General features: G+C 39.5%; 1 protein-coding gene across 1 annotated transcript; it reads right to left on the bottom strand.

The window, feature by feature from the left end:
- Positions 1-628: 628 nt before the first annotated feature.
- LOC130466265 (NADP-dependent malic enzyme 3) lies at positions 629-27066 on the bottom strand. Its single transcript, XM_056835028.1, has 3 exons — positions 26077-27066; positions 876-948; positions 629-795 (listed from the first exon to the last, which is right to left on the bottom strand). The coding sequence occupies exons 1-3, from the start codon at positions 26182-26184 to the stop codon at positions 746-748; spliced, it is 231 nt and encodes a 76-aa protein (XP_056691006.1). The 5' UTR covers positions 26185-27066; the 3' UTR covers positions 629-745.

Raw genomic sequence — 27066 nt, 5'->3', positions numbered from 1 at the left:
CCAGGATTAGCGCAACTCCGACGTTGTGTGCACTCACAAAGCCGGATGGAGTCAGAACGTATGCCCAAAACCGAGAGCAATTTTGTGTGAGAGTAAGAATGTGTTTTCGTATTTTGTGTGTATGATTTTCTGTGTGAAGGGAACTGAAACTCTGATTTAAATAATTAGAAGGAAAGCATTGCAACAGACAAAAACGGCTGAGGGAATGAATGTTGCAACAGCCAGAAAACGGTCAAAAACATTGATCATAGTAACGGACGTAATTAATGGCATTTAATCCAACGGTTACGTAATCAATACAGATTCCCGTAACAGTGACTTGCGCAAACCGGTCCAGTTACCAAAAAGAACAGGGTTGACCCACAAAACCCACCCCACGCCCGCGAACCGCATTCCCAAGGCCCAAGGCCCAAGGCCCAAGGCCCGCGGCCCGCGCCCGACCCGGCGCGCGCGCGTGTGTGTGATGTGTCCACCCATACCATTCTCACACTTTCTTAAACAAGAGTTACACTCATTCCCCAATTAATAAACAAGAGAAATATGAAGAGTTTTTCCAATGTGGGACTCTTGAATTTTCACTCACCCTTTTTTCCTTTGTGTTTCCCAATGAGAATTTCCAACATAAAAGTCTAATGAAAAGGAATTATATACCTTTTTTCTATTGTATCCTAATAGCTTAAACAGATCGTTACCTGCCCGGTTGCTCTTTTTTGTCTTAGACCACTGCTGAACTCATCTTTCAGCATTACTCACTGTTCGTCCCGAGATCGATGGTTATTGACTTATTGGCAAACACTGAAACAAGAAAGCCGAATGCATGATGCTTCTCATATTAGTTATTAAATGAAAAAGAACTGAGGGCCTATGGTGCTTACAGCTGATGGACGGACCCCTCCAAGAGCTGTATAAAGTATAGAGAGCCAATTTTCCCACAGGTATTCCCATCCCCTGAAACAAGTTCATGTATCAGCTATGAAATCGTACATATTTATAACATTAGTGAAGTAACTATGTTCAGTGGGGTTATAGAGATTAGTACTTGGTGTAGTCAATTATCATGTTTGGTGTTCTGCAATATGGAATCGAGCAATGGTCTATAAAGGTCACCAACAAATATGTAGTTATGCACATAATCAGAGCCATTAACAGACTCATGACAGACAAGAATTGCAAAGACCACAGCCTCAAACAAGATTATAGCAATAAATCAGCCAGGCAAAGATATATTATAAAGAAAGACATATCTAACTTCAAGATATAGTGTCAACATGAAAGTACCGTATAGTAAAACCATTACATCAAATAATGAAGCTATATGTGAAGGAAATAATGCCCTTGGTCCAAGTATGCATTCTATGTTAAGTCTAATAAATGCGGTTCAGTACTAATTAACAAGTTAATAATTCAGTGAGATCAAGTGAGCTGAATGCCTAGCTAGAGGCCGCTTCAGTTCAAGTGGAATTAATGATATTAATCCACAGCTTACTCTTGACTGAACCCGTAGGGTCACACAAATAGTACGTAAACGGATCAAGTATTTAATGGCATTAGATACTCCATCTATGGATATTCGGAATCGACGGATCTTGGTTTCAGTGGGAGCTGAGATCGTCACAGGCAAGAAATGAATACTCCGGAAACGATGATATTGCCGGAAACGGAAATATGGATCGTATCGGAAATATAAATATTATCCAATTCGTAGATGTTGCCGGAAACGGAAACATGGTACGTATCGGAAAATATTATCGAAAATGGAAATATTGCCAGAATCAGAAATATTGCCGGAAACGGAAATATTGTCAGAATCGGAAATATTATCGGAATCGGAAAATAATTCCGGAAACGGAAATATTAAATATTTGTTCGAAACGGAAATTGATTCCGGAATCGGAAATATTAAATATTGTTCGTATCGGAAATGAATTCCGGAACCGGGAATTTAATCGGAAGCGTATCGTACGAATTAGCATCGGACGAGGCCTGCCGGACGAAGGCCCAGCACGAAGTCGGGCCATCGCCCAGCAAGCCAAACGCACGCCCAGCCAAGGCAGCGCCCAGGCCCACCGCAAGGCAGGCCCAGCGCGCGCCAAGGCCATGGCCTCGCTGCGTGGGCTGCTGCTCGCACGCACACGCATGGGCGACCCTCGTGGCTGCCGTGTGTGTGTGAGTTTGTGTTCATGCATGATTCCTAAAACTATTAGAGTTAGTATATGATTAAATTCCTATTCCTAAAAGGATAAATTAATTAATTAGAGTTCTTGTAGGATTCTAAGTTTAATTAATTCGTATCCTACTAGGATTCCAATTCCCTTTCCATAACTCTATAAATACGTGCCTAGGGTCACATATTTTCAGAGATTAATTCAAGTATTCAAAGTGAGTTTTGAGAGAAAAATTCAGTCATATTTCTTACCTAAGAGTGCCGAAAATTCTAGTACCTTAAGGGCGATTCTAGTTGGTCAATCTTAAGGCGGATCCGGACGTGCTGTGGACTATCTACGGAGGGACGACACTTGGAGTCCTAAAGACTTGTTCTTGTTCGGTTCGGGCGCAGCTAGGGAAGGCACGCAACAAAGAGTATGCATCTAAATTATGCTATATGATTATGTGTAAATAATATGTATTCCTGGCTAAATGGTTGTTTCCGCATGATTTATGAATTGTCATATGTATCATAACCTAACAGTGGTATCACGAGCCCCTTATTATTTTCATAATCTAAATTGCATGAACATGGTTAAATATTACAAATTTGCAAGAATTAAAAGGGGTGATTAATTTTCGTAATTGTTAATTAATTGCAAATTGCGTTTATTTAATTATACGTACGCAGTTTTTCGGCAGTTTCTTCGTTACTCATCCAAATCGAGTGATTTTTGTGTCAATTCCGCATGTAAAAGGCATTCTAAAATTTTGACAAAAACAGTATTTTTCTGCCGAACCCAGAATTCTCAAATTCGAAGCCTAACTATGACTTTTCGAAGGTTTTATATAGTTTTTCGAATGCAAAATTTCGTAAATTTAAGATGTTAAATTAAATATTTGCGATTCTTGTTGATAAATCTTGAATTTTTGATTGACCTAATGTATATGTTTAACAAGTTTGAATGCCTAGCCTTGTTAATTATGCAATCTAATTTGTAATTATGATTAATTTGTTGAAAATTAGAATAATTTAGAAATAATTTGATTTTCATAATTAATTATAATTTAATTAGAAACCTATGATTAAAAACCACCATAAAAATTGTAAATTTATGATAAATTTTAAATTTTTATGACCTAGACTTGAATCCATAATAATCGGAAATCAATTGGATAATAAATTTTCGATTTTTCGCCCTAAAATTATGAAATTAATATTATTTATTAATTTGTCATTTTTTTTTTTTTTTTTTTTTTTTTTTGCTAGGCAAGCAAGATCGAATAATATTAAGTTCAAAACAGATTTACAACCTAAACTAACTCAAGGATGAAACAAACCAACTAGGTTGGACCATTCCATCAAAGAGCTAGAAACAGAAAGCTATCTTACAGAGTAGCAAACCACAAGCTATCTCTCCTAGATACATGTTTAGGTAAAACAACCAAAATTCGATCTCTAACATTTTGCTTAACTCTAGCTACCATATTCTGAACAGTTGGAAAGGAAGCATTCCAAAAACAACCATTCCTACTTGACCAAACAGCATACACTGCAGCAGCTAGCATTGCAAAGCTAACCTGCCTTCTAAACTTTGACATTCTGCCATGAGCAATACACCTCATGAGCTGCTTCAGATTACCAGTGGAATAAGTAATCCCTAACCAAGCTTTGAGAGCACTAATGCATCTGCTGCTATAGGGACAAGCAAAGAACAGATGCTTATGATCTTCATCAGCTTGTCCACAAATCAGGCAACTTGCAGTATTACTAACACCAAATCTTGCCAATTTTGCAGTGGTTTGAAGCCTGTCCTGCACTGCCAACCAACATATGAATCTATGCTTAGGGATATTCAGCCTATTCCACACCATATTATCCCACTGAATCACAGGTTTTGGACCAATAATTTTCTCATAAACTGTTTTCACAGAATAATGAGGCATAGCAGCTAACTCAGTTTGAGTATAGACTAGTTTCAACCTCTCTTTTATGGCACAAATCTTCTTCCAATACCAGCTAGCAGAAGCTACAGGTTTATACTCCCACCAATCCCCATCCTTAATGTACACAGCATGAACCCATTTGATCCAAACATTATCCTGCTTGGAAGCAATGGCCCAAACATATTTTCCAATGCTTGCAATATTCCATCTGATAACATCTCTAAATCCAAGTCCACCTTGCTTCTTATCACAACATGAACTTTCCCAAGAAATGTTACTGTTTTTCTGACTATAAGCTTGCCCACTCCAGAGAAATGCTCTACAAACTTTAGTAACTTCCTGCAGTACTTTCTTGGGTAAAATAAATACCTGAGCCCAGTACATATGAATACTCATCAACACAGAATTAATGAGCTGCATTCTTGCTGTGTAGGAAAGATTCCTTGAACTCCAGACTTTAATCCTAGTAACCATCTTATCCACTAAGACATCACATTGAGCAGCAGAAATTCTTTTAGCACATATGGGAACACCTAAGTACTTAAAAGGAAGCTGACTCCTAGTAAAACCAGAAACATTGACAATTCTGTTGATTTCATTCTCAGCCATACCACAGCAGTAGATAGCTGACTTCTGCTTGTTGGCTAACAAACCAGAAGAGTTGGAGAACAGCTTAAAGGCTTGAAGCAGAAGATACACAGAGGGGAACTCACCTTTACTACACAGGATTAGATCATCAGCAAAACATAGATGAGTGAGCTTAAGTTCTTTGCATCTAGGATGAAACTGGAATTGAGACAACTCACTCATTTTGTAGAGAATTCTGGACAGGTACTCCATGCAGATCACAAACAGAAGGGGAGACATGGGATCACCTTGTCTTAAACCCCTTTTTGACTTGAAAAAGCCATGCATTGTGCCATTAAGCATTAGAGAGAACTTAGGGGTGGTCACACACTCCATTACAAGAGCCACAAAAGCTACAGGAAAACCCAGCTGTACCAACATTTCTTGCAGGAAATCCCAATCAACTGTGTCATATGCTTTTTGAAGATCAATCTTCATCATACAACTTGGTTTATCACTCTTCCTACCATACTGTTTTACCAAATCCTGAACCACCATGATATTATGCACTATGTATCTGCCATGCACAAACCCCCCTTGATTCTCAATGATCAAATCTGGTAATACTTGCCTCAATCTGCTACAGATCACCTTAGTAATGCATTTATACAGAGTATTGCAACAGGATATAGGTCTGAATTCACTCACATTCTTTGGACATTTAGTCTTAGGAATGAGAGTAATGACTGTATGATTTAACTCCTTAAGAAACCTGCCTTGTTGGAGGACATCCAGCACAGCACTGACAACATCATCACCAACAATGCTCCAAGCATCTTTATAGAAGTTGGATCCATACCCATCAGGCCCTGGTGCTTTCCTACCAGGAATAGAGAACAAAGCTTTCTTCACCTCATCAGCTGTATAAGGAGCATTTAGAATATTTCTATGAGCATCTGTAATCAATGGACCAGCTTGGACAATATGACTAAGAACAGGTCTTCTATCAGTGTGAGTAGTACCCAACAAAGTTGTGTAATAATCCAAGAAAGCTTGAGAAATATCAGCAGGGTTATCTCTCCAAATCCCATCCATGCCATGAATGCTGTAAACTTGGTTATGATTATTCCTAGCTTTGATACTCTGATGGAAGAGGGAGGTATTTTCATCACCATCCCTAATCCATGAAACCTTTGCCTTCTGTTTCAAAAACTCTAAATAGGCTTGATGCTTATTTTTGTAATTCTGCACTGCATTGAGTTCTGCATCAGCAAGACTCTGATCAGCAGGATCAAGATGCATTGATGTCTGAGCTGCAATCATGTCATGGTATGCTTGAAGATCAGCAGCTTGAACATCAGAGAATCCCTTTCTATTCAACTCTTTGAGAACCAACTTCACCTTCTTCAGTTTGTGAACAACACCAAACATCTTGCTCCCTTGAACTGTACCACTCCATTGTGCTTGGATAAGAGTCAGAAAATGAGGAGCAGATTTCCACATTGTAAAATACTTAAAAGGCTTTTTCCCCCCTGTATCCCTAGGATAGACAGTCAACAAACCAGGGGAATGATCAAAACAACCCTCATTCATAAAACACACTTCAGCTGAGCTATAAACACCTAACCACTTAGGATTAGCCATTATTCTATCAATTTTAGAAAAAACTCTAGCTGCACCATGCTGCTTATTGTTCCAAGTGTAGAAATTACCCACACTCTTAATATCTTCCATACTACAGAAATGCATACAATCACACATATCCACTATTTCAGTATACCTAACAGGGGAGCCAACTCTCTCATCAGTACTCATAACACAATTGAAATCTCCACACAAGATCCAGGCATCCTGTGTGTTTAAAGCTTTCAAATCTTTCCACAACACTTCTCTATTAGAGCTATCATTGAAAGCATAAATGAAAGTACAGAAAAAACTAGGCATACCACTCACTGGTTGAATGAAGCAATGCATAAACTGACTAGAAGCTGCTTGGATACTCACAGAAAAGCTTCCTGGATTCCAAGCCAAAATAATTCTGCCACCATTATGATAACTTGCATTACTAGAGAAACACCAATTTGGGAAAACTCTTTGGTAAAGCTTCCCTAAGTTAGGAAGCTTAACCTTATGCTCTAGGAGACCAACTAACCCCACATGATATTTATGAAGAAAATGCTTCACAGTATCCTGTTTCTGAGCTAGGTTGATACCCCTAACATTCCAAGATAATATCCTATCCATAAGATTTGGAAGAGTTCCCTCTTCCTGTGCTACCCTCCTCAATGTCATCTTCCCTATCCAACTCAGCAGTACTGCAAGCACTGTGACCACCATCATCATTCAGCATTTGGAAAGAATTAACAACTGGTGTTGGAACCAAATTGGTAGGTCTAACCCTGATTGGCCTGAGAGTTCTCTGAAACCCCTCCTGATCCACCTCTGGTGCCACCACTTCTGTGTGATTCTGAACTTGTTGTTTTTTTTGCACCCATATTCTCTTAGTTTTCCCCTTCCTACACTCAATGGTTGAATGTCCAACTAGTTTGCAATTATCACAAACAGTTGGTCTCCACTCATAGGTGATAGGTACCTGAACCATCTCACTATGCTCATTCATAAATGAAACTTGATCAGGAAGCTTTTGTGTAATTGGCATATCAACCAACACCCTAGCATACTGAAGTTTATCCCTACTCACAGTGGCTGCATCCCTCTTAATTGGTTTGCCTAACTGACTCACAATCTTGAAAAGAGATTTTTCACCCCAATATTTAAAATTCAGAATCAACTGAATCCAGATGGGGACAGATTTGATCTCTTCCTTCTCCATATCCATATCAACACTCCAGGGTTTCACTATCATAGGTTTGCTGTCAAAGAAAAAATGGCCAGAAGTGACTTTGTCTCTCATGTCCATAGTCAGAAATCTCACTAAGTAGATCCCCTTTTTCACCAACACCACCTTATCAACATTAAAGTTCTTCCAGATTCTCCTAATAAACCCTTCCATAACATGTATTGGGGGATTAGCACCAATAATATAGCAGATTATGGAAGAATTCCAAAAATCCACCTCATCCTGTATATCATTAAAATCAATCTGTACAGGGCTAGAAACAGGATGCATTTCAATTGGATCAGGTGGCCTAAATTCATCATCAACACTATCAGCATGTTCAGTCATTACTTCATCAAATTGTTGCAATATTGGAATGGAAATCGTACCAATGTCAACATTAGATGGAGTATTATTCACCTTGTTAGCTGATCTGTGAACAGATTGCATCCACTCATTGAAGGAATGCCTGAGTTCAGAACGAGCTTGCAAGTGTTTCAATCCAGATTTGGGGGTGAGAATTTCATTTTCAATCGTCAAATCCAGTGCTTCGACTCCTAAAACCTCCTCAATCGATCGAGTCCTAAGAGCCCGAGAATCAGATGAAGGTCCTCTTGGTTTCTGCTTTGCATTGCCATGCTTACTACCTTGCATTTTGCCCCCAGACTTCCTTGCCATGGCAGCAGTGCACAATGGAGATCATGCACCGAAGGGAAACTTGGGGGAGAAGGCAAGGTTTTCTCTCGCTTCTCTCTAGAGTTTCTCTCTCTTTGTACGAAGTATTATTTAATTTGTCATTAATTTTAAATATAAATTTTAATTTTTATGCGATTCGTTCATATAACTTGCACGCACAAAGCAATGGACGCTTCGTGTTACCCTTAAGGGGTGTTGTATAGTGCGGGCATGCGACGACGAGCAAGGTGAAGGAAATAATGCCCTTGGTCCAAGTATGCATTCTATGTTAAGTCTAATAAATGCGGTTCAGTATTAATTAACAAGTTAATAATTCAGTGAGATCAAGTGAGCTGAATGCCTAGCTAGAGGCCGCTTCAGTTCAAGTGGAATTAATGATATTAATCCACAGCTTACTCTTGACTGAACCCGTAGGGTCACACAAATAGTACGTAAACGGATCAAGTATTTAATGGCATTAAATACTCCATCTATGAATATTCGGAACCGACGGATCTTGGTTTCAGTGGGAGCTAAGATCGTCACAGGCAAGAAATGAATACTCCGGAAACGATGATATTGCCGGAAACGGAAATATGGATCGTATCGGAAATATGAATATTATCCAAATCGTAGATGTTGCCGGAAACGGAAACATGGTACGTATCGGAAAATATTATTGGAAATGGAAATATTACCAGAATCGGAAATATTACCGGAAACGGAAATATTGTCAGAATCGGAAATATTGCCGGAATCGGAAAATAATTCCGGAAACGGAAATATTAAATATTTGTTCGAAACGGAAATTAATTCCGGAATCGGAAATATTAAATATTGTTCGTATCGGAAATAGATTCCGGAAATGGAAATTTAATCGGAAGCATATCGTACGAATTAGCATCGGACGAGGCTTGCCGGACGAAGGCCCAGCACGAAGCCGGGGCCATCGCCCAGCAAGCATGCGCGCCACAAAGCCCAGCCAAGGCAGCGGCCAGGCCTACCGCAAGGCAGGCCCAGCGCGCGCCAAGAGGCCACGGCTGCGTGGGCCTTGCCGCGCGGGCTGCTGCTCGCACGCGCATGGGCAGCCCTTGTGGCTGCCGTGTGTGTGTGAGTTTGTGCTCATGCGTGATTCCTGAATCTGCAAGAGTCAGTGTATGATTAAATGTCTATTCCTAATTGGATAAATTAATTAAATAGAATTCATGTAGGATTCTAATTCCAATTAATTCGCATCCTACTAGGATTACGATTCCTTTTCCATAACTCTATAAATAAAGGCCTAGGGGTCATAATTTATACACAAGTTTCAAAGTATTCAAAAGTGAGTTTTTAAGAGAAAATCAAACACACATCTTGCTCAAAAGTGCCGAAATTTTCTAGTACCTTAAGGGCGATTCTAGTTGGTCAATCTTAAGGCGGATCCGGACGTGCTGTGGACTATCTACGGAGGGACGACATTTGGAGTCCTAAAAGACTTGTTCTTGTTCGGTTCGGGCGCAGCTAGGGAGGGCACGCAACAAAGAGTATGCATCTAATTATGCTATATGATTATGTGTAAATAATATGTTTCCTGGGTTAATGGTTGTTTCCGCATGATCTATGTAAATGTCATATGTATCATAACCTAACAGTGGTATCACGAGCCCCTTATTATTTTCATAATCTAAATTGCATGAACATGGTTAAATATTACAAATTTGCAAGAATTAAAAGGGGTGATTAATTTTCGTAATTGTTAATTAATTGCAAATTGCGTTTATTTAATTATATGTACGCAGTTTTTCGGCAGTTTCTTCATTACTCATCCGAATTGAGTGATTTTTGTGTCAATTCCGCATGTAAAAGGCATTCTAAAATTTTGACAAAAACAGTATTCTCAAATTCGAAGCCTAACTATGACTTTTCGAAGGTTTTAGTTTTTCGAATGCAAAATTTCGTAAATTTAAGATGTTAAATTAAATTTTGGATTCAATTATAAATTTATATGAGCTTTAAATTTTAATTAAATTTGTATGTTTCCGGTTAGACTAGAAATACAATTTTATGTTTAAAATTAGTAAAGCATATGAATTTATTGGTTTGAGTGGGAGCGCTTTTTAGTCATAAACTCTTGATTAGGTCTACAAATCCTTAAGGTTAAAACAACTCGATTAGAATTAATAAGGACTGAATAATTGGTAGATTATTGGTGCCCTTGATTAATTGCTGCAAATGTTTACGTGATGCATAATGTGTTTTACTAACCAGCTATGTGGGCCATTCATGATAATGAATGGGTGAATGGTATATATTGTATATGTACTGTTTTGCAGGTTATGAAGTGACTAGTATGGCCCAAATAGGATAGAAAATATGGTCTGCGTACCATTAATTTGAATGTAATTGGTCTAAAGCACCAAAGTTATTTTTCAATTCAAAATGGTCTGCGTACCATCAAATAGTTGTAATTAGTTATAGCTTATCCTATTTGAAGAAAATGGTGCCTCCCACGGAGATTTTCAAGACGGACTTTGAAGTCAAAGCTTCAAGATGAAGTCGGGCCATACTAGATCACAAATATCTTATGCATGTTTTAAGTTATTTATTGCTTTAAATATGTCTTAAAATGCATGAGATCAAAAGCTTGATTATGTTGCATGATTAAGGATTTTAGTTCACTTAAAATCTAACCAACATAGTAAGAGCCTTAAGTTCCAAACTTAAAAATTGAGTTAAAAGGTGCCATGCCAAAATATACACTTGCTTGGATATCCTTTACATCAATCTAGTAATAGTTTTCGCTCAGCGAGGTGTTACTTATTGGTCCTAAAGGGGCAAGGTACACAAATAATTGTGAGTACATGTTAGTTTTGGTGAAACTCAACGATATAAGTAAGGAGTCCTTTTATGTCGTGGCAAATTCGATAGGTTTACCTAATAAGTTCTTAGACGTACCTATCAACCAAGAATAGTTTCTAGACTATTAGCAAAAGGCTTTTGCTTACCTAAGATGTTCTAGGATTAAGTCGACAAACTGTGCTTAGTTCTTCAATGATTTTAGGATCTTGGAATCATTTTATTCACACCTGCCGGAACACATAACTTGAATAAAATGCTTAATAAACATTGAATTATGCATGTATGCTAGAATTTAAGTTTATTAAGAGAAACTGTGAATGGTTATTTATTTGTTTATTCTTTTCAATTGTAGTTTTAATATGGCAAACAACAATCAAAACATCATCATGGGTTCTGAGCTTATGGTCAAGCTGAACCTGACAAATTTTCTTGAATGGGAAGCTAAGCTAGTTGAAATAGTCAAACTCAATGGACTTGAGTATGTACTGTCACATCCCATGCCAAGCTACTATGCCAGAGACATGACCCCTGAGAGATTTTACGCCTGGGATGCGGATCTCAAAAAGGTTATGAGTCTCATGCTGAACAATATCCCTGATGATTGGGCTAGAAGGTTTGTAGCCTATGAACCTTTTACGCTCATCAAGAATCTGAGGGATATCTGTCGTGGAAATACGGAGGACAGGGACCTGAACGTCCATGAGTTGATTGAATCAATGTCTGGGCTAAAGGTTAGTTCTCCCAACAGGTGTTATAGGATGGAGGTCCAAGAAACACATGTTCAGCTCCTTCGCACTAAACAGAGGGTAGGCGTCCCACTGAGGTTCCATGTGGATCTTATGTGTTCATATTTTGATCGCCTAAGTCTACTAGGAACACCAATAAGCGAAAGGATGGCAGTCTCTGTCTTGCTCAATTCACTACACAGTGGGTTTGGTCGCTTCAAGCAACAATACCTAAGTGAACCAAGAGAAGAAACAGTTGCAGAATTTATTCACCTTGTCAGAAAGGCTGAAATAGTACTGGACTGTGAAGCCAAAGATTTACTCAAGGCTAGAAAGAGACCATTCAAGAAAGGTGGAAAGTCCAAGGGCAATGCTAAATCAAAGCAGGACAAGTCCACATCAAGCTGTCTTTATTGTGATGGAATAGGCCATTACAAAAGAGAATGTCCAAAGCTAAAGGAAGATCAGAAGAACGGAACAGTCGTTCCATCTTCAGGTATTTTCGTTATAGACTGTATACTTGCTAATTCAACTTCTTGGGTATTAGATACAGGTTGTGGCTCACACTTATGTTCCAATCCACAGGGACTAAGAAGAAGTAGAAAGTTAAGCAAGGGAGAAGTCGACCTACGAGTGGGAAATGGAGCACGGATTGCTGCATTAGCCGTAGGAACTTACTATTTGTCGTTGCCCTCCGGGCTAGTTTTGGAACTGGAAGAATGTTTCCATGTTCCAAGTCTTACTAAAAACATCATTTCAGTTTCTTGCTTAGATGCTAAGGGATTTTCCTTTATAATAAAAGACAATAGTTGTTCGTTTTATTTTAAAGAGATGTTTTATGGATCTGCTAGATTAGTCAATGGACTTTATTTATTAGATCACGACAAACAAGTATATAACATAAATACCAAAAAGGCCAAAAAGGATGATTCAGATCTCACCTATCTGTGGCATTGTCGATTAGGCCATATAAACTTGAAACGCTTAGAAAGACTTCAAAGGGAAGGAATTCTAGAACCATTTGACTTAGAGGATTATGGTAAATGCGAATCATGTTTACTTGGCAAAATGACAAAGCAACCTTTCTCTAAAGTCGGAGAAAGAGCAAATGAACTATTGGGTTTAATCCATACAGATGTATGTGGACCAATGAGTACAAATGCTAGAGGTGGTTTCAGCTACTTTATCACTTTCACTGATGACTTCAGTAGGTATGGTTATGTCTACCTAATGAAGCATAAGTCTGAATCCTTTGACAAATTCAAGGAATTTCAGAGTGAAGTAGAGAATCAATTAGGCAAGAAGATTAAGGCACTGCGGTCTGATAGAGGCGGTGAATATCTGAGCTATGAATTTGATGACCATCTGAAAGAATGTGGAATTCTATCAGAATTGACTCCTCCTGGAACACCACAATGGAACGGTGTGTCAGAACGGAGGAACAGAACCTTGCTAGACATGGTCAGGTCAATGATGGGTCAGGCCGAACTTCCATTAGAATTTTGGGGACATGCACTAAATACAGCTGCACTCACTATAAATAGAGCTCCGTCTAAAGCTGTCGAAAAGACTCCATACGAATTATGGTTTGGAAAGCCTCCAAATGTGTCTTTTCTTAAGATTTGGGGATGTGAAGTATACGTCAAACGATTAATTTCAGACAAACTTCATCCAAAATCTGACAAATGTATCCTTGTGGGCTATCCAAAGGAAACAAAGGGGTATTACTTCTACAATACATCTGAGAACAAAGTGTTTGTTGCTCGAGATGGTGTCTTTTTGGAGAAGGATCACATTTCCAAAATGACAAGTGGGAGAAAAGTAGACCTCGAAGAAATTCGAGTCGAACAACAAACTCTAGAGAATGCTCAAGATGACATTCAGGATGAAACTCAGAGATCTTTAGAAGAATCTGGTGAGAATCATGGTCAATCTAGAAATGTTACCCCGCGTAGATCGCAAAGATATAGATCTCAACCGGAAAGGTACTTAGGTATTTTGACGAACGAGAGCTATGACGTTCTATTACTTGAAAGTGATGAACCTGCGACTTACAAGCAAGCTATGACGAGCCCTAGCTCCAAGCAGTGGCAAGAAGCCATGCAATCTGAATTAGACTCCATGTCTGAAAACCAAGTATGGGATTTGGTCGATTTGCCAGATGGCTACCAAGCCATTGGAAGCAAATGGGTTTTCAAACTGAAAAAGGACAAGGATGGGAAACTTGAAGTTTTCAAAGCTAGATTGGTTGCAAAAGGTTACAGGCAAGTCCACGGTGTGGATTACGATGAAACCTTTTCACCAGTTGCAATGCTAAAGTCTATTCGAATAATGTTAGCAATCGCTGCATATTACGATTACGAAATATGGCAGATGGATGTCAAAACTGCTTTCTTAAACGGCGTTTTAACAGAAACTGTGTTTATGACACAGCCTGAAGGTTTTGAGGATCCAAAGAATGCTAAAAAGGTATGCAAGCTAAAGAAGTCAATCTACGGATTTAAGCAGGCATCCAGGAGCTGGAATATACGTTTTGATGAAGCAGTCAGTGACTTTGGTTTCATCAAGAACGCGGACGAATCTTGTGTATACAAGAAGGTCAGTGGGAGCAAAATTGCTTTCCTAGTATTATATGTCGACGACATATTGCTTATCGGAAATGACATTCCTATGTTGAACTCTGTCAAGATTTGTCTTGGGAAATGTTTTTCGATGAAGGATCTAGGAGAAGCACAGTACATATTGGGCATCAAGATTTACAGAGATAGATCTAAAAGGATGATTGGACTTAGTCAAAGCACTTATATCAATAAGGTGCTTGATAGGTTCAAGATGGCGGACTCCAAGCGAGGCTACCTACCCATGTCTCATGGAATGACTCTAAGCAAGACTCAGTGCCCAAAAACACTTGATGAGCGTAGACGAATGAGTGGGATTCCATATGCATCATTGATTGGTTCAATAATGTATGCTATGATATGTACACGCCCGGATGTTGCGTACGCACTCAGTGCTACGAGCAGATACCAGTCAGACCCAGGAGAGGCGCATTGGACTGCTGCCAAGAACATTCTGAAGTACCTGAAAAGGCACAAAGATGACTTCCTGGTCTATGGTGGAGATGATGAATTAATTGTTAAAGGCTATACGGACGCAAGTTTCCAAACCGACAAAGATGATTTCAGATCACAGTCTGGGTTTGTCTTCTGCCTCAACGGAGGAGCAGTAAGCTGGAAAAGTGCTAAGCAAAGCACCATTGCGGATTCTACAACTGAAGCGGAGTACATTGCTGCACATGAAGCAGCAAAGGAAGCTATATGGCTAAGGAAGTTCATAGGAGAACTTGGTGTAGTCCCCTCCATTAAAGGACCAATAGCCCTGTATTGTGATAATAACGGAGCTATTGCACAGGCAAAAGAGCCTAGACACCACCAGAGAGTCAAGCATGTACTTCGTAGATTTCACCTTCTACGAGAGTTCGTTGAAAGAAAAGAAGTCGAGATAAGCAAAATTGGAACTGATGACAACATATCAGATCCATTAACTAAACCTCTGCCGCAAGCGAAGCACAACTCGCACACTGCAGCTATGGGAATCAAGCATATTGGAGAATGGCTTTGATGTCTCTGTTTAATGTTTTAAAGTTTTAGAGTTTAAATCTTTGTAAAACATTATTGGTTAATCATTCACAATAAATGAAAGAAATTCATTTTTCCATTTAATTTGTGGTTTATTAAATGATGAGTCCCTTCAACTTGACGATATATTCAAGATAGACTGTCAGGACCAGTCCTGTGACTAAGAAATGTCTATCAAGTGAACTTGAATGTCAAAGGTTGAAAATGGTCCCTAATCGGAGTTTTCTATAAAATTGGACGCATAGAAAACGTTAGACGATTAGAGTGCAAGATGACTAGTAGTTCTGTTTCTTGAACTATGTGGACATGGCAATGTCATAATCATTTGCACAGATACTTACTTTGGGAAGACTAGTATCGGACAAGACCTATGAAACTTTACTGTAAGAGATGAAAGTCTGTCATAAGTAAATTTCATTAAATTATTAGACACTAAATCCTCAATACCTGAGTGATTTGAGATTACTTGTTTGAGAACTGGTTGCTTTGACGTTGACCAACCGTCGCACCGTAAAAGGAGGCTATAAAGGCAACGCTCAGGTAATCACCTATCAAACGAAGTCTAATCTCAAGATCGCAAGATTGGGATTGTCCTCCCATAAATCGGGATGAGATGCTTAAAAGTTGTACAAGGCCACTCGGAGAGCTAGAAACTGTGAAATGCATGGCCGTGCTCGGATGAATCATAGGCTATGATTATCTGTTTATTTGATCAGTTGAACTCTGAAACCGAGGAACACCTCTGGACATAATAAGGATGACAACTCTTACCTTATGTTCAAGAGCAAGCATCGAGCGACAAAGGAATTAGGAAATGCACACTTGTCCCTAAGGACAAGTGGGAGACTGAAGGAAATAATGCCCTTGGTCCAAGTATGCATTCTATGTTAAGTCTAATAAATGCGGTTCAGTATTAATTAACAAGTTAATAATTCAGTGAGATCAAGTGAGCTGAATGCCTAGCTAGAGGCCGCTTCAGTTCAAGTGGAATTAATGATATTAATCCACAGCTTACTCTTGACTGAACCCGTAGGGTCACACAAATAGTACGTAAACGGATCAAGTATTTAATGGCATTAAATACTCCATCTATGAATATTCGGAACCGACGGATCTTGGTTTCAGTGGGAGCTAAGATCGTCACAGGCAAGAAATGAATACTCCGGAAACGATGATATTGCCGGAAACGGAAATATGGATCGTATCGGAAATATGAATATTATCCAAATCGTAGATGTTGCCGGAAACGGAAACATGGTACGTATCGGAAAATATTATTGGAAATGGAAATATTACCAGAATCGGAAATATTACCGGAAACGGAAATATTGTCAGAATCGGAAATATTGCCGGAATCGGAAAATAATTCCGGAAACGGAAATATTAAATATTTGTTCGAAACGGAAATTAATTCCGGAATCGGAAATATTAAATATTGTTCGTATCGGAAATAGATTCCGGAAATGGAAATTTAATCGGAAGCATATCGTACGAATTAGCATCGGACGAGGCTTGCCGGACGAAGGCCCAGCACGAAGCCGGGGCCATCGCCCAGCAAGCATGCGCGCCACAAAGCCCAACCAAGGCAGCGGCCAGGCCTACCGCAAGGCAGGCCCAGCGCGCGCCAAGAGGCCACGGCTGCGTGGGCCTTGCCGCGCGGGCTGCTGCTCGCACGCGCATGGGCAGCCCTTGTGGCTGCCGTGTGTGTGAGAGTTTGTGCTCATGCGTGATTCCTGAATCTGCAAGAGTCAGTGTATGATTAAATGTCTATTCCTAATTGGATAAATTAATTAAATAGAATTCATGTAGGATTCTAATTCCAATTAATTCGCATCCTACTAGGATTACGATTCCTTTTCCATAACTCTATAAATAAAGGCCTAGGGGTCATAATTTATACACAAGTTTCAAAGTATTCAAAAGTGAGTTTTTAAGAGAAAATCAAACACACATCTTGCTCAAAAGTGCCGAAATTTTCTAGTACCTTAAGGGCGATTCTAGTTGGTCAATCTTAAGGCGGATCCGGACGTGCTGTGGACTATCTACGGAGGGACGACATTTGGAGTCCTAAAAGACTTGTTCTTGTTCGGTTCGGGCGCAGCTAGGGAGGGCACGCAACAAAGAGTATGCATCTAATTATGCTATATGATTATGTGTAAATAATATGTTTCCTGGGTTAATGGTTGTTTCCGCATGATCTATGTAAATGTCATATGTATCATAACCTAACACAAGGGAGCTCGTCGCCCGTGCGGCACGAATGCAATGAGCAAGGGCATGGTGCACGAGCACAAGGCAGCAGCCCTGCCTTGTGTCGTGGGCCACGAGCTATGAACAAATGGGCATGGGCGAAAGGCAAGCCAAGGCAGTCGTGTGTGGGCAGCAAGCGAGCTGCGCCACGACGCGCACTGCCTCGCGCAAGCGCGCGCAGCCTCGCGCGCAGCGAGCGCAAGCTCGCGTGCCACGAGCGCTGCGCCCAGCGATTGATCGCGCGTAATGGCTCGCGCGCACAACGAGCGATGGCTCGCGCGCACAGCGAGCGCTGGCTCGCGCGCACAGCGAGCGCTGGCGAGCGCGCACAGCGAGCGATGGCTCGCGTGCAGCGAGCACCATAGCGTACGATGGCTTGCGATGGAAGATGTAGCAGCTATGCGACGAGCGCATGGGCTGCGCGCACATGGCCAGCGATGGCTGTGTGCGTGCGGCCCATGGGAGTGCGATGCGTAGGGTGTTTGCGTTGCGATTAGATCGTTTTGAATGTTTAATTTGAAAGTTTTCAGTTTACGTAATTTTAATTAATTTTAAAATTAATAATTTAAATTATTTTCTTGGATTTTAATTTTGAATATTGTAATTATAATAAATTTTATTTATTCTAATCATTTTACTAAAATTAAAATCATGAATTAATTTAAATACGACTGAAATTAAATTAAACTTTTTGGATTCAATTATAAATTTATATGAGCTTTAAATTTTAATTAAATTTGTATGTTTCCGGTTAGACTTGAAATACATTTTTATGTTTAAAATTAGTAAAGCGTATGAATTTATTGGTTTAAGTGGGAGCCCTTTTAGTCATAAACTCTTGATTAGGTCTACGAATCCTTAAGGTTAAAACAACTTGATTAGAATTAATAAGGACCGAATAATTGGTAGATTATTGGTGCCCTTGATTAATTGCTGCAAATGTTTACGTGATGCATAATGTGTTTTACTAACCAGCTATGTGGGCCATTCATGATAATGAATGGGTGAATGGTATGTATTGTATATGTACTGTTTTGCAGGTTATGAAGTGACTAGTATGGCCCAAATATGATAGAAAATATGGTCTGCGTACCATTAATTTGAATGTAATTGGTCTAAAGTACCAAAGTTATTTTTCAATTCAAATATGGTATGCGTACCATCAAATAGTTGTAATTAGTTATAGCTTATCCTATTTGAAGAAAATGGTGCCTCCCACGGAGATTTTCAAGACGGACTTTGAAGTCAAAGCTTCAAGATGAAGTCGGGCCATACTAGATCACATTTATCTTATGCATGCTTTAAGTTATTTATTGCTTTAAATATGTCTTAATTATGCGTAAGATTGTGGCTTGATTATGTTGCATGATTAAGGATTTTAGTTCACTTAAAATCTAACCAACATAGTAAGAGCCTTAAGTTCCAAACTTAAAAATTGAGTTAAAAGGTGCCATGCCAAAATATACACTTGCTTGGATATCCTTTACATCAATCTAGTAATAGTTTTCGCTCAGCGAGGTGTTACTTATTGGTCCTAAAGGGGCAAGGTACACAAATAATTGTGAGTACATGTTAGTTTTGGTGAAACTCAACGATATAAGTAAGGAGTCCTTTTATGTCGTGGCAAAATCGATAGGTTTACCTAATAAGTTCTTAGACGTACCTATCAACCAAGAATAGTTTCTAGACTATTAGCAAAAGGTTTTGCTTACCTAAAATGTTCTAGGATTAAGTCGACAAACTGTGCTTAGTTCTTCAATGATTTTAGGATCTTGGAATCATTTTATTCACACCTGCCGGAACACATAACTTGAATAAAATGCTTAATAAACATTGAATTATGCATGTATGCTAGAATTTAAGTTTATTAAGAGAAACTGTGAATGGTTATTTATTTGTTTATTCTTTTCAATTGTAGTTTTTAATATGGCAAACAACAATTCATTCAACATTCGATCAATTCTCGAAAAGGAGAAGTTGAACGGGAAAAACTTCCTTGACTGGCAAAGGAACTTGCAAATAGTTCTTATGCAGGAAGAAAAGGAGTATGTCCTAGATGAGGCGATGCCCGAAGCCGCAGGCGACGGGGTCACTCAGGCAGCCCTCAATCGTTGGATTGATGCCAACAAGGATGTGAAATGTCTAATGCTCGCCACCATGAGTGCGGATCTGCAGAAAACGTTCATCAACTCAGATGCTTTCACAATCATCAGTGAGTTGAAGAACATGTTCCAAGATCTGGCTCGAGTCGAAAGATTCGAGACTCATAGGCAAATTCTTGAGACCAAGCTTAAGAAAGGCGAGCCCGTAAGTCCACATGTTCTCAAAATGATTGGACTCATTGAGAATATGAGTCGGCTGGATCAACAATTTTCTCAGGAAATGGCTATAGACAGCATCCTCCATTCTCTTCATAGCGGGTATGATCAGTTCAAACTGAACTACAGTATGAATAGTCTGGACAAAACGCTCACTGAGCTTCACGGTATGCTGAAGACCGCTGAAAAGACGCTCAAAAGTGATAAGCAGGATGTGCTTATGGTGCGTGGGAGCAAGTTCAAGAAATCTGGAAAGAAGAGGAATGCTAAGAAAGGTGGCAACAAGGCCAGCCCAACTAAGCAAACTGGCGCCAAATCTGTAAAGAGGAAGGTCAGTCAACCCACTTCTGAATCCGAATGCTTCTACTGCAAGAAGAAGGGGCATTGGAAGAGAGATTGCTTGAAGCTAAAGGAAGATCAGAAGAACGGAACAGTCGTTCCATCTTCAGGTATTTTCGTTATGGACTGTATACTTGCTAATTCAACTTCTTGGGTATTAGATACAGGTTGTGGCTCACACTTATGTTCCAATCCACAGGGACTAAGAAGAAGTAGAAAGTTAAGCAAGGGTGAAGTCGACCTACGAGTGGGAAATGGAGCACGGATTGCTGCATTAGCTGTAGGAACTTACTATTTGTCGTTGCCCTCCGGGCTAGTTTTGGAACTGGAAGAATGTTTCCATGTTCCAAGTCTTACTAAAAACATCATTTCAGTTTCTTGCTTAGATGCTAAGGGATTTTCCTTTTTAATAAAAGACAATAGTTGTTCGTTTTATTTTAAAGAGATGTTTTATGGATCTGCTAGATTAGTCAATGGACTTTATTTATTAGATCACGACAAACAAGTTTATAACATAAATACCAAAAAGGCCAAAAAGGATGATTCAGATCTCACCTATCTGTGGCATTGTCGATTAGGCCATATAAACTTGAAACGCTTAGAAAGACTTCAAAAGGAAGGAATTCTAGAACCATTTGACTTAGAGGATTATGGTAAATGCGAATCATGTTTACTTGGCAAAATGACAAAGCAACCTTTCTCTAAAGTTGGAGAAAGAGCAAATGAACTATTGGGTTTAATCCATACAGATGTATGTGGACCAATGAGTACAAATACTAGAGGTGGTTTCAGCTACTTTATCACTTTCACTGATGACTTCAGTAGGTATGGTTATGTCTACCTAATGAAGCATAAGTCTGAATCCTTTGACAAATTCAAGGAATTTCAGAGTGAAGTAGAGAATCAATTAGGCAAGAAGATTAAAGCACTGCGGTCTGATAGAGGCGGTGAATATCTGAGCTATGAATTTGATGACCATCTGAAAGAATGTGGAATTCTATCAGAATTGACTCCTCCTGGAACACCACAATGGAACGGTGTGTCGGAACGGAGGAACAGAACCTTGCTAGACATGGTCAGGTCAATGATGGGTCAGGCCGAACTTCCATTAGAATTTTGGGGACATGCACTAAATACAGCTGCACTCACTATAAATAGAGCTCCGTCTAAAGCTGTCGAAAAGACTCCATACGAATTATGGTTTGGAAAGCCTCCAAATGTGTCTTTTCTTAAGATTTGGGGATGTGAAGTATACGTCAAACGATTAATTTCAGACAAACTTCATCCAAAATCTGACAAATGTATCCTTGTGGGCTATCCAAAGGAAACAAAGGGGTATTACTTCTACAATACATCTGAGAACAAAGTGTTTGTTGCTCGAGATGGTGTCTTTTTGGAGAAAGATCACATTTCCAAAATGACAAGTGGGAGAAAAGTAGACCTCGAAGAAATTCGAGTCGAACAACAAACTCTGGAGAATGCTCAAGATGACATTCAGGATGAAACTCAGAGATCTTTAGAAGAATCTGGTGAGAATCATGGTCAATCTAGAAATGTTACCCCGCGTAGATCGCAAAGATATAGATCTCAACCGGAAAGGTACTTAGGTATTTTGACGAACGAGAGCTATGACGTTCTATTACTTGAAAGTGATGAACCTGCGACTTACAAACAAGCTATGACGAGCCCTAGCTCCAAGCAATGGCAAGAAGCCATGCAATCTGAATTGGACTCCATGTCTGAAAACCAAGTATGGGATTTGGTCGATTTGCCAGATGGCTACCAAGCCATTGGAAGCAAATGGGTTTTCAAACTGAAAAAGGACAAGGATGGGAAACTTGAAGTTTTCAAAGCTAGATTGGTTGCAAAAGGTTACAGGCAAGTCCACGGTGTGGATTACGATGAAACCTTTTCACCAGTTGCAATGCTAAAGTCTATTCGGATAATGTTAGCAATCGCTGCATATTACGATTACGAAATATGGCAGATGGATGTCAAAACTGCTTTCTTAAACGGCGTTTTAACAGAAACTGTGTTTATGACACAGCCTGAAGGTTTTGAGGATCCAAAGAATGCTAAAAAGGTATGCAAGCTAAAGAAGTCAATCTACGGATTGAAGCAGGCATCCAGGAGCTGGAATATACGTTTTGATGAAGCAGTCAAGGACTTTGGTTTCATCAAGAACGCAGACGAATCTTGTGTATACAAGAAGGTCAGTGGGAGCAAAATTGCTTTCCTAGTATTATATGTCGACGACATATTGCTTATCGAAAATGACATTCCTATGTTGAACTCTGTCAAGATTTGGCTTGGGAAATGTTTTTCGATGAAGGATCTAGGAGAAGCACAGTACATATTGGGCATCAAGATTTACAGAGATAGATCTAAAAGGATGATTGGACTTAGTCAAAGCACTTATATCAATAAGGTGCTTGATAGGTTCAAGATGGCGGACTCCAAGCGAGGCTACCTACCCACGTCTCATGGAATGACTCTAAGCAAGACTCAGTGCCCAAAAACACTTGATGAGCGTAGACGAATGAATGGGATTCCATATGCATCATTGATTGGTTCAATAATGTATGCTATGATATGTACACGCCCGGATGTTGCGTACGCACTCAGTGCTACGAGCAGATACCAGTCAGACCCAGGAGAGGCGCATTGGACTGCTGCCAAGAACATTCTGAAGTACCTGAAAAGGCACAAAGATGACTTCCTGGTCTATGGTGGAGATGATGAATTAATTGTTAAAGGCTATACGGACGCAAGTTTTCAATCCGACAAAGATGATTTCAGATCACAGTCTGGGTTTGTCTTCTGCCTCAACAGAGGAGCAGTAAGCTGGAAAAGTGCTAAGCAAAGCACCATTGCGGATTCTACAACTGAAGCGGAGTACATTGCTGCACATGAAGCAGCAAAGGAAGCTATATGGCTAAGGAAGTTCATAGGTGAACTTGGTGTAGTCCCCTCCATTAAAGGACCAATAGCCCTGTATTGTGACAATAACGGAGCTATTGCACAGGCAAAAGAGCCTAGACACCACCAGAGAGTCAAGCATGTACTTCGTAGATTTCACCTTCTACGAGAGTTCGTTGAAAGAAAAGAAGTCGAGATAAGCAAAATTGGAACTGATGACAACATATCAGATCCATTGACTAAACCTCTCCCGCAGGCGAAGCACAACTCGCACACTGCAGCTATGGGAATCAAGCATATTGGAGAATGGCTTTGATGTCTCTGTTTAATGTTTTAAAGTTTTAGAGTTTAAATCTTTGTAAAACATTATTGGTTAATCATTCACAATAAATGAAAAGAATTCATTTTTCTATTTAATTTGTGGTTTATTAAATGATGAGTCCCTTCAATTTGACGATATATTCAAGATAGACTGTCAGGACCAGTTCTGTGACTAAGAAATGTCTATCAAGTGAACTTGAATGTCAAAGGTTGAAAATGGTCCCTAGTCGGAGTTTTCTATAAAATTGGACGCATAGAAAATGTTAGACGATTAGAATGCAAGATGACTAGTAGTTCTGTTTCTTGAAATATGTGGACATGGCAATGTCATAATCATTTGCATAGATACTTACTTTGGGAAGACTAGTATCGGACAAGACCTATGAAACTTTACTGTAAGAGATGAAAGTCTGTCATAAGTAAATTTCATTAAATTATTAGACACTAAATCCTCAATACCTGAGTGATTTGAGATTACTTGTTTGAGAACTGGTTGCTTTGACGTTGACCAACCGTCGCACCGTAAAAGGAGGCTATAAAGGCAACGCTCAGGTAATCACCTATCAAACGAAGTCTAATCTCAAGATCGCAAGATTGGGATTGTCCTCCCATAAATCGGGATGAGATGCTTAAAAGTTGTACAAGGCCACTCGGAGAGCTAGAAACTGTGAAATGCATGGCCGTGCTCGGATGAATCATAGGCTATGATTATCTGTTTATTTGATCAGTTGAACTCTGAAACCGAGGAACACCTCTGGACATAATAAGGATGACAACTCTTACCTTATGTTCAAGAGCAAGCATCGAGCGACAAAGGAATAAGGAAATGCACACTTGTCCCTAAGGACAAGTGGGAGACTGAAGGAAATAATGCCCTTGGTCCAAGTATGCATTCTATGTTAAGTCTAATAAATGCGGTTCAGTATTAATTAACAAGTTAATAATTCAGTGAGATCAAGTGAGCTGAATGCCTAGCTAGAGGCCGCTTCAGTTCAAGTGGAATTAATGATATTAATCCACAGCTTACTCTTGACTGAACCCGTAGGGTCACACAAATAGTACGTAAACGGATCAAGTATTTAATGGCATTAGATACTCCATCTATGGATATTCGGAATCGACGGATCTTGGTTTCAGTGGGAGCTGAGATCGTCACAGGCAAGAAATGAATACTCCGGAAACGATGATATTGCCGGAAACGGAAATATGGATCGTATCGGAAATATAAATATTATCCAAGTCGTAGATGTTGCCGGAAACGGAAACATGGTACGTATCGGAAAATATTATCGAAAATGGAAATATTGCCAGAATCAGAAATATTGCCGGAAACGGAAATATTGTCAGAATCGGAAATATTATCGGAATCGGAAAATAATTCCGGAAACGGAAATATTAAATATTTGTTCAAAACGGAAATTGATTCCGGAATCGGAAATATTAAATATTGTTCGTATCGTAAATGAATTCCGGAACCGGGAATTTAATCGGAAGCGTATCGTACGAATTAGCATCGGACGAGGCCTGCCGGACGAAGGCCCAGCACGAAGTCGGGCCATCGCCCAGCAAGCCAAACGCGCGCCCAGCCAAGGCAGCGCCCAGGCCCACCGCAAGGCAGGCCCAGCGCGCGCCAAGGCCATGGCCTCGCTGCGTGGGCTGCTGCTCGCACGCACACGCATGGGCGGCCCTCGTGGCTGCCGTGTGTGTGTGAGTTTGTGTTCATGCATGATTCCTAAAACTATTAGAGTTAGTATATGATTAAATTCCTATTCCTAAAAGGATAAATTAATTAATTAGAGTTCTTGTAGGATTCTAAGTTTAATTAATTCGTATCCTACTAGGATTCCAATTCCCTTTCCATAACTCTATAAATACGTGCCTAGGGTCACATATTTTCAGAGATTAATTCAAGTATTCAAAGTGAGTTTTGAGAGAAAAATTCAGTCATATTTCTTACCTAAGAGTGCCGAAAATTCTAGTACCTTAAGGGCGATTCTAGTTGGTCAATCTTAAGGCGGATCCGGACGTGCTGTGGACTATCTACGGAGGGACGACACTTGGAGTCCTAAAGACTTGTTCTTGTTCGGTTCGGGCGCAGCTAGGGAAGGCACGCAACAAAGAGTATGCATCTAAATTATGCTATATGATTATGTGTAAATAATATGTATTTCTGGCTAAATGGTTGTTTCCGCATGATTTATGAATTGTCATATGTATCATAACCTAACAATATGTTTCAAGCACCTAAAATCCTCTGCCGCCAAATAATCATTAGATAAATACAAATCCACGACTGTGGAAGAAATTGAAGGGATTACGAATCACATTCTGAAGGGATTAAGAATCCTATTCTGAAGGAATCAAACATACGACAAAAAGTGGACTATAAGGCACTCAAATTAAATTTATGAAAAAATTTGTTGCATATTGTCGATTTCAAACAGATAAACAAGTCAACAAGGTTCATATTTAACATGTACGAGTCAAGAGAAAACCTAAAACAGAAGGGACAAATCAATAAGGTACACAGATAGTATGATTTAAGAGCAAACCTGAGGCAGAAGGGGCATACAACCAATCTGCATATCTATTGTTGACAATGCAGAAACAACGACAGTGTAATGTACCCCGAACTGCAAGTTTCCACAAGGATTGTTCATTCAGTTGCTCCATCTGCAATAAGTCACATATTTACAGGGAAAAAAGTTGTACTCTGTTAACATTTTTGTGATCAATCTCATGAGAATACATACATCTGATCCCTGGACTGTTTGAAGGGTTTTATTTTCTTCTTATGTTTATATTAGTGTTATGAATTCAAATATTAAATAATTACCTGAGAATAAGCTGTGTGATCGTACACAAGGCCCTTACCTAAAGCAAAAGGCACAAGAAAACAAAGAAGAAGAAGAAGAAGAAAATGATATCAATAATAAATTGCATAAGTAAATAAACAGGGATGATAGAGTGAGAATTTTCAAGACAGAGCGAACCATATGTTAGTATAACATCAGCTCCTAGGAGGAACCAGAACAGCAACAAAGTATGCAGGTATTATCTTTCATGCTATTTTCCTAGGCTGGAATCTGTTTTTATAAGTGAAATGTGTTTCCTAGAAATCATTCTTTAAAACTGCAACAGAGTGGATACGATGTGCAATGTCCAAAACCGGGATCGGACGAATGAAAGAGAGTCGATATGGGAAATCGAGTTACTGATGCAGCTTATAGTGTCTGTAATCATCCATGCAGTGCCAAAATGTATCAAGTACATAGCTGCTATTGTTGCCAATACATCACAAGAACTTTATGATGGACAATGAAAGAAGCAATTAGTTATTTCCGTTCATGAAGTAATTCATTTTAGAGCTCTTACTTAACCCCCACTCTTATATCACTCTTAACCCCCTCACTCTAGACATGGGAAAGTTTAGGCAAGCGAAATTCCCTTTTATTGAACTATACTTCTTTTCATGACATCTAAAAACATTGAGTAATGACATCCCTTCCACCAAAACGACAGAAAAGGTAAAGTAGGACATG

The sequence above is a fragment of the Spinacia oleracea genome, chromosome 1, assembly GCF_020520425.1.
Source record: "Spinacia oleracea cultivar Varoflay chromosome 1, BTI_SOV_V1, whole genome shotgun sequence".
Classification (NCBI taxonomy): Eukaryota; Viridiplantae; Streptophyta; class Magnoliopsida; order Caryophyllales; family Amaranthaceae; genus Spinacia; species Spinacia oleracea.
The sequence above is the reverse complement of the archived record's forward strand: the minus strand, read 5'-3'. Positions and strand labels throughout refer to the sequence as shown.

Coding starts and splice junctions, on each gene's coding strand:
- LOC130466265 (XM_056835028.1), bottom strand. CDS start 26,184: ATGAACAATCCTTGTGGAAACTTGCAGTTCGGGGTACATTACACTGTC. Junction 949..26,076: donor GTATGCCCCTTCTGCCTCAG/GTTTGCTCTTAA, acceptor AACTTGTTTCAG/GGGATGGGAATACCTGTGGG. Junction 796..875: donor GAGGGGTCCGTCCATCAGCT/GTAAGCACCATA, acceptor TTCTTGTTTCAG/TGTTTGCCAATAAGTCAATA.